This window comes from Egretta garzetta, unplaced genomic scaffold (assembly GCF_000687185.1).
Source record: "Egretta garzetta isolate BGI_Z169 unplaced genomic scaffold, ASM68718v1 scaffold260, whole genome shotgun sequence".
NCBI classification, from domain to species: Eukaryota; Metazoa; Chordata; class Aves; order Pelecaniformes; family Ardeidae; genus Egretta; species Egretta garzetta.
In genome coordinates this window covers 999,493-1,010,543 of record NW_009258662.1, presented here as the reverse complement: position 1 = coordinate 1,010,543, position 11,051 = coordinate 999,493, and the positions used below count along the sequence as shown (strand labels likewise).

The 11,051-nt window shown below is 43.5% G+C and overlaps 1 protein-coding gene across 4 annotated transcripts in view; it reads left to right on the top strand.

The window, feature by feature from the left end:
- EXOC4 (exocyst complex component 4) overlaps positions 1–11,051 on the top strand; it is a 456,935-nt gene that overhangs the window by 111,543 nt on the left and 334,341 nt on the right. For all 4 annotated transcript variants that reach the window (XM_035903884.1, XM_035903885.1, XM_035903887.1 and 1 more), the window contains exons 9-10: positions 2,094–2,239; positions 6,636–6,724. In XM_035903884.1, coding sequence (XP_035759777.1) covers positions 2,094–2,239; positions 6,636–6,724 — 235 coding nt within the window. The remainder of the gene's footprint in view (positions 1–2,093; positions 2,240–6,635; positions 6,725–11,051) is intronic.

Sequence of the window (11,051 nt, the reverse complement as noted above, 5' to 3'; positions counted from 1 at the left end):
GGGCTTTTCCAACCTAAGCGATTCTGTGATTCTTAAGATTTTCCAACCAGCCCACATGTTAATTTTGTTGCTTAGAAAATTTAAGGGTTTTAATCTTCACGCTGCAGTTATAAGGCCAATGTACTCTGCATCGAAAATCTCTCCTGTCTTAACTTTTCTCCCGCTTGGCTGTGTATTGTAGCTGCTCAGCCATGCTTACACTTAATTACTTCGTTGTGAAGAATTTGTGTAGCTGGTGAATACAGGGCACTGGAGCAGAAAGAGCTTTGATCTGTTTAGCACGGTTTCTGCTATGCCTGAATTTTATAACTTAAATATGAACTTTGAGAATAGTTATCAAAACCAGCTATTATCACTTCTTCTGCAGCTTTTTACTTTTTCCGAGCCTTGAGTCTAACCATCCTCCCCTGCCTATCTGGTAATACCATCAATTAACAATTTTCTTTTTCCTCATCTGTCACATTTTCAGAGCTGTTCGGAATATCTAACCACAAACTCATCTTTTCTTTCTCTATTTCACTTTTTAACCAACAGGGGTAATTCATTACGTTCCTAGCTCAAACCTCTGGTGACTTATTGTAATCTTGGAGCCAAGTACTATATTACACGCTTTACATTTCCCAGCCCTGGATATAAAATGATACCAGAGTTGCGGAATCCATTATAAATAGGTTTCATCCGTAACGGGAGAACAAATTGCTAAGTGTTTTTGTTTTTTTTTTTTTTTTAAAAAAAACTTGATTAAGTTTGAGGGTTTAATTACATTTTTGTGGTGATTTTAGCATTGTTAATTCAAGTAGAGAAGATGAAATGCAAATACGCAAATACAAACGGATTTGGTAAATTACTGTTAAAAATTAGCGCAGTGATTATTTTTACTCTTAACAATAAGCGTGCGGTTTAAAAGCTTGCACTCAGGTAAAGTTTTAATTGAGATGTTTTAGGAGTTGAAGTTTCTTTGTGTTTGTATTTTTTTTTTTTTTCCCAAGCTATCCTGATTTGTTTCTAATTAGGGGCATGATACCATTTGCCTGGATATTTATTCCTATGTAATTTGTTTAAACTTAGGCGGCACAGTACTGATGTATTCCTTTCATTACAGACAGCTCCCTTTGATGGGCTTTGACTAGCTAATTATTAAAATGGGACACATTACTAATAGCCTCCGAGTACGCAGAGTTTTCTGAAAATAAATAAGAGACTTTCTGAATGCATTGACAAAAGTTAATTTTTAAGGGGGTTTCTTTCCATCTTCAGTCACAAGGAAATGAAAAGTGAATGACTTGGAATCTGTTTCTGCTTCTGCAACGCGGAGTTGCTTAAAGAGCGTCAAATATCGGGCCACCCCTCAGGGCTGCAGGGGTTTCACAAGGGGGACCTCGGTCTCAAAAAGGGACCCCCCAGCCCCTTAGTGAGTATACTGGGCTAGAGGAAAATCAATCCGAAACCACGCTGGCAGAACTGACGGCTGTGGGAATTCCTATTTTCAGTGGTAAAAGCAGCGTGTTTGGTTTGGGAGCTATAAAAGGGTGATTTTTGCAGCATTCCCAGGATTTTTTCCAACGGCGTACGTGACCTGCAGCACATGCACCCGATCACACGCGTGGATGCTTTATATTTCTACATATAAATATATAGAAAATACATAGGCATACATAGGCTTATATAAAACATGCTTTTTTAGCTGACAGATCAATATTGCTAACCTTTATGTTTTCAAGAGCCGTGGTATGTAAGCAGGCTGTAAAGGCCAGCCAAGAGCCCACCCACCATCTCCCTCTTACTGCTGCTGATAGAATCCGTTTTGGGAGGAGTGGGGACTTCTTGCAAGATACCTTTGGTATCATTGGGGTTTTGTAGCAGATTGAGTTGGTCAAGTAATGTAAAATGAGTTTTTACTGAATTAGCGACAGTGGCATGTAAGCCACTAGGGTCACATTTCTGAAAATAAAGTTAGGTTTCTGTTAATTAGAATTTTTGAGATTTTTCTTAATTCTTCAGTCTTACAGAGTACCTAAAGATCCCAGACGTTCAAGTTACATTATAATACTGTTATATTTCGAATGCTGAGTTCCCCTTCCTTCCGTTGGCAGATGCTGCTGACAGAGTACCTGGATATGAAGAACACTCGCACTGCCTCGGAGCCGTCCGCCCAGCTTAGCTACGCCAGCTCCGGGAGAGAATTTGCAGCGTTCTTCGCAAAGAAGAAACCGCAAAGACCTAAAAACCCCTTGTTCAAGTAAGTGCTGAGACGATGTTAAAGCTGTGCCTAAGCTGCCTTTGGTCCCTCAAGTACTGCACAACGCTGGGTGCTAATCGCAGTTTCACGGTGTAAGAGGAGTGTAAGTTTTGTGATGGAGATTTAATGCCTGAAGCTGAAGCCTCGGGAAGATCTCTGTTACGGATTCATCACTGGTTTTTTAGAGTGTAGCTCTTTCCAGGGCTCATCTCAGGACTGGGATCCCATTATACAAGCTGCTGCAAAGCATGCGGTGATACGTTATGCCTGTCTTTATCCACGCTACCTTCAGGACCTGTTAAAGACAGCGATAAAGGAGACTGGACAAAGAGAATTAAGATAACTCTGTAATTACTAGATAGACTGAGTGGTTAATCCTATCACTAGCTCCTTTAATTCGGAGTTCAGAATGGAAAGAATTAAGTGGTTGGGAGGAGAGTGTGGGTGAGAGGCTAGGTGGCCAAGGGAAGGATTTTGGGGAACAAATTTGATGGGCAAGAAAGAAGTGAGGATGAGTTGTTGCTGAGCAGCAGTGTTAGGAGAGGGGAGGTGGACTTGTTATTACCCCTAGAGTCAGGGGAGCTGTGCTGAATTTTCATCTCTTCCCATGATTACATGTGCTGGCTGTTCTCTTTGGCCTCTTGAGGATTTTGGGGGGTACCAAAATGTGGTGTTTTGGCAATGGCTGCTCCGAGTTCAAAGATCAGAGCTTCCCCAGCTCTGCCAGCATAACTGCATGTGTGGCTGCTCCCCAACTCAGTAAATGTTTTTTTGTTATTGTTTTGGGGGTTTTTTTTGTTACAATGAGATTGTTCAAAAACAGTTGGTGAGGGAACAAGCAAGGTTCATGGTAGATTCGAGGGAACGGCAGAGTGGAGCAGTGGTGGGGAGTACCAGCAGCTTGAGGCATTAACCTTTTAACCGTGCTCAGCTGCGGCAGGAGCAGCGTATCTGATGGGTCCTCAGCACCCCTCTGGACTGTAAGCTGCCGCAGGGCTTGGGCTGTCTTTCGCTACCCATCTGAGCGGTGCTTCGCCTGATGAGGCTCTGCTCTCCGAAGTTGAGAGAATCCAAGGTTAAAAAAATATAGTGCAATATTTGCTGGAGGGGGAGCGATTGGAAGTGAGCTGGTGTTTTCACCCTTTATTTTGCTAGAGATGGGGATCCATGAAGTCTGGGTGGTTTTTTGTTTGTTTTTTTGGTTTTTTTTTTTTAATTAAGAACCCCTCGTTTGTGATCAGAGGTAGATCCTTATATGGTGGGGAAATACTGCAGGAACATCGGTAATGGGAAAGGCCGAGAGTAAGCGGCTGTGTCCTGGTTTCAGCTGAGATAGAGTTAATTTTCTTCATAGTAGCTAGCATAGTGCTGTGTTTTGGATTTAGTACCAGAAGAATGTTGATAACACACTGATGTTTTCAGCTGTTGCCAAGTAGTGCTCAGACTACTCAAGGACTTTTTGAGCTTCTCCTGCTTGCCCAGGTGCATAACAAGCTGGGAGTACAGCACAGCTAGCACAGCTAACCCAAACTGACCAAAGAGCTATTCCATACCATATAACGTCATGCGTGGGGGGGGGCGGTTAGTTCGGTCGGTCGGTCGCGGGGAGACTGCTCGGGGCTCGGGGACCCACTGAGGGAGGGGGGCAGTGAGCGAGCGGCTGCGTGGTGCTGAGTTGCCAGCCGGGTTAAACCACGACAGGCTGTTTTGGGCAAGTGGGAGGGGAGCTTTGTGTTCTGCATCCTCTGTACAGATTGTTTGGGGTTTGGGGGGTTTTGTTGTTTGTGGGTGTTTTTTTTTTCCTTCAGCTAAAACTTATTTCTTGATTATCCAGAACTCCCTGTGCTTTGCCCCAGGGCTGGTGGCTGTATTCTCATAGTACTTAAGGTCCCAGTTAGACATCGAAGTCTTCGGCACTGCCTTCTCTCCCTCTCACAGGATGAGCTGTCTATGTAATCTTTGGTTATTACAAGGTTAACTGTTGCCTGGAGGATTTTAGAGGTGCCTCCTGTGCCAGTCAACCCATGATTATTCCCCCCACCCTTTTTTTTTTTTTTTTTTTTTTTTTTTTTAACACTCCCACGGCTGTTTGCGTTGAGAATTACACACTCTTAATTTACTCTGACTTGCAGATGTATATTGGAACAAAATAGGGCTGCTCACCTTTTCATACTGTGTCTGTTCTTGGGTATACTTGGACCATTTAAGTTTGAGGAATAAGGATGCTCTATTTCACTGACAGCAGTTTAAGGCTGTGTATTAGTTTGTCAGCGGAGAGTGAAGGTGGGTATAATTGTTTAAAGTGAAGGTGCATAACCTCACAGGAGCGGCATGGCTCTTACCACTCATGGTCTTGTCACCAAGTCGTTGTCAGCGCTGCAGTGACAGCAGCACTTATTGGCGTCTCTTATTTGGTTATCTGTCTTCTGTCAGCTGTCACCATATCTATGGAAATCTCCGTTGAAATGGAATTTCTCAGTCCACCGAGGGATGTACGTGTTTGATGGAGTGTTATTCTTGTCTCCTCTCCCATCTTCAGTGCTTTTCATGCCAGGCTGCAAGGCTCTCTTCCTTGCTTTTCCATTAGCTCCATCCAAATCGGAGGAGCCTTCCACTTGTCATCAGAATATCTACATTTAATCCCTCACTTCAGAAGTCTCTTAGGGCAGGGCTCCACCTCGTATTTTACTGACAGATGGATGCAGGTGTTTGTGCTTGCTGTAAGCTAATTTTATAAATACTAAGTACTTTTGCTAGTTGTGTGTTCTAGCAATAGTGGGAAGAATGAAGACTCCTCAATTGTGTCCTGCTCTCTGGAAATCAGTTGCTAGCATTTGGAAGAGACTTTGAATCAGTCTCCCTATCTTTAAAATGGGTGTAATTTAAAAAAAAAAAGAAAAAAAAAATCATGATGTATTTAGTTGTTTAATGTTGGCTTAAAAAAGAAAACTTCAGATGATGGGTACTCTGGGTATTCAGATAGTTCATGCCACCATAAACCCGCTGCTCTTCTCCTCCAAAAGGTAGCCAAGGGCATGTTCAGGTTGCCATCTCCCTATAGATCAGATTTGCAAGATGGAAAATGGGCATTGGTGGGGAAGTAGTGACTTGTACAAGCAGATGTGGAACACCCAATGCATTAGTCTCAGACTTGGCTGTAATTATGTGTAATTCTATGTAAAACAAAAATCTTTTGAAAGCTTTGCTTTGGAGAGGAGCAGCACGGGGAATCACAGAATGGCAGGGGTTGGAAGGGACCTCGGGAGATCATCCAGTCCAACCCCCCTGCTAACGCAGGTTCTCCTAGAGCATGTTACACAGGACTTCATCCAGGTGGGCTTTGAATATCTCCAGAGAAGGAAACTCCACAGCCCCCCTGGGCAGCCTTACAAGAGTAGAGTTAAGTGTAAATAGGAACGTGGGAGAAGAGCAGATCAAGGAAACAGCAGAGGAGGGGAAAATAGGGGAGAGAAACTGGATGGCTGTGGGAAAGAAGTGAATGTGATGAGATCCTGCAGCAAAAGCAGGGACGGGGGTCTGAGGAATAATCTGAGTCGCTGTCTCAAGGAGAGGAGACTGAGGTTTATTGCTGTAGTTTGCCTTGACCTGAAGCTTCTGGTTCTGATGCCTGGAGAAGACCTCTGGGCCGTGGCGATAATGTTGTGCCTAATATCTCACTAGGGGCAAAAGGGAGCGCATCATAAATACGGAGCCAAGAATTCACTGTTCATTTAATTAAAGTCTTAAGTGTTGATAGATTGTTATTAGTTCAGTTGCAATAATACTAACACTCGCAGTCCAAAATAAAGCAGAAAAACCTCATTAATAGGAATAACCTTAACACCGTTGCACAAGAAAGCTTACAAATGCTTGCCCTTTTTCTCTGGTGCGATGCTCGTGTTTCCAGTGTCCCTCTGGGCGGCCGATTCAGTCTTCCTTAGCAGGAAGGGTTGGGGAGGGGGCAAGGGGTATTACAGCAAATCACCAGTGTCTTGAGGTCTTCACCTTGAGGAGTTTGATGTTCATGGAAGATGTCTTCCCTCTAAGTCTTGTGTCCACTTTGGCTATTTGATGAAGATGCTTTTTACCAGTTTTGGGGACCATTTCTCCTTAAATACCTGGGTGCTCCCAGCTGGTAGAGCAGAGGAGCATCTCTGAGCGTTGCGGGCAAGTCTGTGTCACGGGTGGCTACTGGTAGAGCTGTCTTGGTCAGAGGTGGCAGAATGTGGTACATCAGTGATGGAGTTTTACAGGAAAAATGTGCTTTTGTCCACCTTGATAATTTTGCTCCAATGTGCAGGGAAGTCCTTTCTGTTCAGAGCTGACTGGTGCTTTACAAGAAGGATGCTTCTATGGGTGCCTAACTGACTGGATTTATTTTTTCTTTTAATTACAGGTTTGAGTCCTCCTCCCATGCTATTAGCATGAGTGCCTATTTGCGTGAGCAGAGAAGGGAACTGTACAGCCGGAGTGGAGAACTTCAAGGTGGGAAAACAGATAATGTGCTAGTTTGGATAATTCTCTTTTGCAAGAGCGTGAATATTCCGTTCATGCTACGTCAGGGTATTAATACCTTTCTTACTTTGCCACACAGGGTGTCTAAATCTCTCCAGTTTTTAAGCTTTGTTTGTTTATTCTTTTTGCGTTGTGAAGCAGCGAGGTTTCTCTTCGTTCCCTCTGTATTTTCAGCTGGAGGACGAGGTCTTAAAAGATAAAACAACAGATGAAAGGCAAACAGTCTCACTGTGAGCGCTGCTTTGGGATACTTGGAGCTAATGTCTGCGTCCTTATCTGCAGTTTTATTTCCTTACATCACGTGCCGAATGTGATACTTAGCCTGGCTAGCTTTGGGAGCTAAGCTCAGTCATCTCATATTTGAAATTGCAAGTTTCTGTTGTATGAACTAAAGCGACCAATTCTTTGTCTTTTGAATAACGCTTGAAGAGTTGCAGAGTGTTTGAAAATGGTGAGTTTGAAGAGTTTGGACTATTCTTGCTGGTTTATATTGCTTGTGGCAAGTGTTGTATATACACAGAGAAGTGTTCTCTCCTTTGAGCACAGCATCGTTTCATGTTTTTTACCTGAATGGTCTAATTCACAAAAGTGTTGGGTTTGGGAGCAAAATCAAGAGAAGATCTTAAGGCTGTCATGATAGTGTCTAGCAGGACTAAATTCTTTTGTATCAGCTATTCCCATTTCTTACTGGGCTAATCATAACAGGAAAATAGTATGTGTTCTTTAAATACTACAGTGGTGGACAAGGGTAGAATTTCTCCTTGAAACCTTACTCATGATAATTTTCAGTTGGCTTTTAATAGAGGATGTTTTATAATTTATGAGAGAATTTTTGGATTACTTTTGATATAACGATTCAGTCCGTGGCAAATATTCAGATACTTCTGGATGGACTGTGAAGGAAGAATCTGAGATAAAGATGTACTGAAGTTGACAGTTGCCCACACTATGATCTGACAGCAGATAGGGCTAAAATAAAGTGGAGATACCTGTCTTTTAAATTATGGTATCGCCATTTACACACACTTGGAAGGTGTTTAGCTTACAGCTCTCTACCTTTTGAGAGTCGGGTTCTCACCTTCAAAATCTGTCACATGCTCCTGTGCCCAGGATTAACTGAAAAAAGTTACCCAGTTCAGTAGGATGTTGTCAAGTGTAAGCTGGTACTTTGCACCATCATTTTCTTATAGCAGTGGGCTGGAGGATTTAAGTAGTTACTTCTCCATGGTTAATAGCTCTATGTTACAAACTGCATGGGACACATGTGGCTTCAAAGCCAAGAATATTGAAGCTGTTGAGAGCGCTAAGTTTGGAGCAGAGATGGGGCCATCAGGGAGCCTGCAACACTTGGATCAAACATTTCAGGTCTCTTTGGGATGAGTTGCCTTCTGTTGTTCCCAGTTTCCTCCACACCCTGACCTGACCAGTTGTCCGCGTTGCTTTAAAAACAGAGTAGGGAACAGTATTGACTCGCTCCACGTCTGTGTCCCCTTCCAGGTACCTTGTGGCTGAGATCTGGGTATTTTTGTGGTTACCATTGCTGTTAGGCTGAACTAAGGATTTGGTTTTAAATTGCTCCTTTCCTGGGTTCAGAACTCGTTACTGATAGGCACGGCCAGATTTCATGGAAGAGTGCCTCCTTGTTGATAGAAGATGAATCTTGAGGCAACGTTTGTCGTGCGCAGGAGACTGTGAGCGTTCTCAAGAGGGGAGGATGCAAAGGAGATCTATGCAGACTTCCAGCCACCGAGCTAGCGCGGGGTTGGGAAGAACAAAGCCTACGAGCCGACAAAGAAGGAAAGGACAAAATATAGGAATTAGTGCCGATAGGGACAAGATTATATTGCCCTTTCTGGATGAATTGGAAGAGCTTGAATGTGATGCAATAGGTGACAAAGTCAATGTAGGGAGTCAACAGGGACAATAGATGAGATGAATTTGCTGAGAAATCTTTGCAGTTGAACCATCAAGTAAAGTTTCCCTTTGAACTTTATGTTAAAAATGTACCGTCCTCTCTTTCTATTATAAGCTGCTGTTCCCTTTTAGGTAGCTCATTCATCTTCCCAAATCCCAGACCACAGCAAGATCTGCATTTTGATTTTTTTTTTTTAACCCCTTTTAAAGAGAAATACAATTTAATTGTTCAATCAGGTTACTGGAAGGCAGGCATGTGACACTCTCTTCTGTGAATGCCACACAGTTTCTCTTCCTGACAGCCCTATCCACAGGGATGATTTTTCAGTGGCAGCAGGGGGAGGGTGGCTTGTTAGGAAATCTTTTTTCCTGAAAAGATCTTCAAAGAAACATATGCATTAAAAAAAAAAAAAAAAAAAAAAAAAAAAGAACTTATAAAAGTTTGGCTCACGCCAACTTTTTGAAATAAGAATTTAATTTAAATAGCCTTAAAATGTGTGAAGATCAGAGTGATGCTTTGTCATTAACCTCTTTCGTTTGGACTGAAATAGTGCAGTGCATGAGGCACACATTATCCCGCCGCGGGAGAAAGGGACCTGCTGTAAGTGATTTAGAGATGGAAGAATTAATTCTTGTGTCTTATTCTGCTGAAATCGGAGGAGGAAGACTTAGGCCATGTATTTTTCCCTTGAAGCTGGACACACAAGTTGTTTGACAGTTGTCATTAAAAAGGGGGGGTCGGGGGGGAAGCAAGCATATAACTGAAATATCTCCTTCTAGACTAACGCAGACAGAATCATAGAATGAATCATAAAATGTTTTGGATTGGAAGGGACCCCTAGGGGTCATCTAGTCCAACCCCATGCAGGAGCAGGGACACCGCTAACCAGATCAGGTTGCTCAGAGCCCCATCCAACCTGGCCTTGAATGTTTCCAGGGATGGGGCCTCCACCCCCTCTCTGGGCAACCCCTGCCAGTGTTTCACCACCCTCATTGTAAAGAATTTCTTCCTTATATCTAGTCTAGATGTGGTGCCCCAGGTTGTTGTCAGAAGTACAGTGTCAGAGGTGGTTTCTTCTGTACAAAACAAGTAATGATCATCATTAAGCTTCTCATTTCTTTTTTTTTTTTTTCCCCCCGAGAGCACGTCTTGGCCATGTGCTGACTGGGCAATTTACATTTTCCTTGTTGGAGCCCTCCTGCCATTTGTCAAATCTGCTGTTCTTTTTCTAGATTGTCTTAAATAATGGGGGTATATTTTAAAAACAAGTAAGTGTATTCTGTAAGCGGCTGAATGACTGAAGCCTTGTTCAGCTCAGTTGTGTCTCCTTTTCTCCCTTAATGCCTTTCCTTCATTAGCCACACTTCTCACTATGTCTCTAAACCTGCTTCATCCCCCTCTTCTTTCTTCCTGGCACCCACCAGCCTATGTCCCCAAACCACACACTAAGCAAAAAGCAGCACGTACCAGGACTGGATCAAGCAAAGTACGGACCGAGCAAGCAGCCCCGTGCCGTGGGATCAAATATGCTGGTTGCTGCCTGGCTGGTTGGTCCAACAGGACGGAGAGCTGACATCCAACTGCAGCTTTACCTTCCGTGGAGGCACACGTTTATCCTGCTTTCGTCTGCACGGCTGTCTGTTTTCACAGAACCTCTTAAGAATTTACTGCTTTTAAGGTCTATGCCTCTGCCACATTTGGCAGAAATTGGCTCACCGGCTCGATTGTTGGGAGGATGGGACAGCCGAGGGGACAGACAGAAGATCAGATAACTCTTATTTTCATCGGAAGCTAGGCTAAAATGTTGCTGTATGTCACCGCAGAGGTGGTTGCTTGTCGCTGACTGGTGGAATGAATCCCATGCGTGCACCTTATTTCATTCCACTGCTGCCTTCAATTACCAGTGATATCTTGGGAATAAAAGAAAAATGTGGTTTCTTGCTGTTGAGGGAGGTCAAGGACTGCAGGAGGGGACAGTGGATGGTGAGAGGGGGTCATTGGGGCTACACTGGAAGGTAGGAGCCAGTCTGCAGGGGCCTTGAGGGGTTTTTCATTAAATTGAATGTAACTGGTATCTGGAAAACATGGTTTCAAGCAAAAATAAGGAGAAAGACCACTGCTATTCTGGATGGCATCTCTGCACGTCTGGATTTCTGATTGCCTGTTCTGGTAATGTTTTTTCAAAGCACTAAGCCAAGTTTTAATTTCATTGTACTGAGCGTGGTACGTACATGATTTGTGTGTTGTATATACCTGAAAGGATTAGCTTTCACGTGATCCAGCAGCCTTCACCAGCATAGTTGCCTTGTAGTCTCTTTTCCAGGGGTTTGCACATCTATGTTTTGTGTGGCTGGGGCGAAGGGGCAGTGGCAGGGGCGGGGG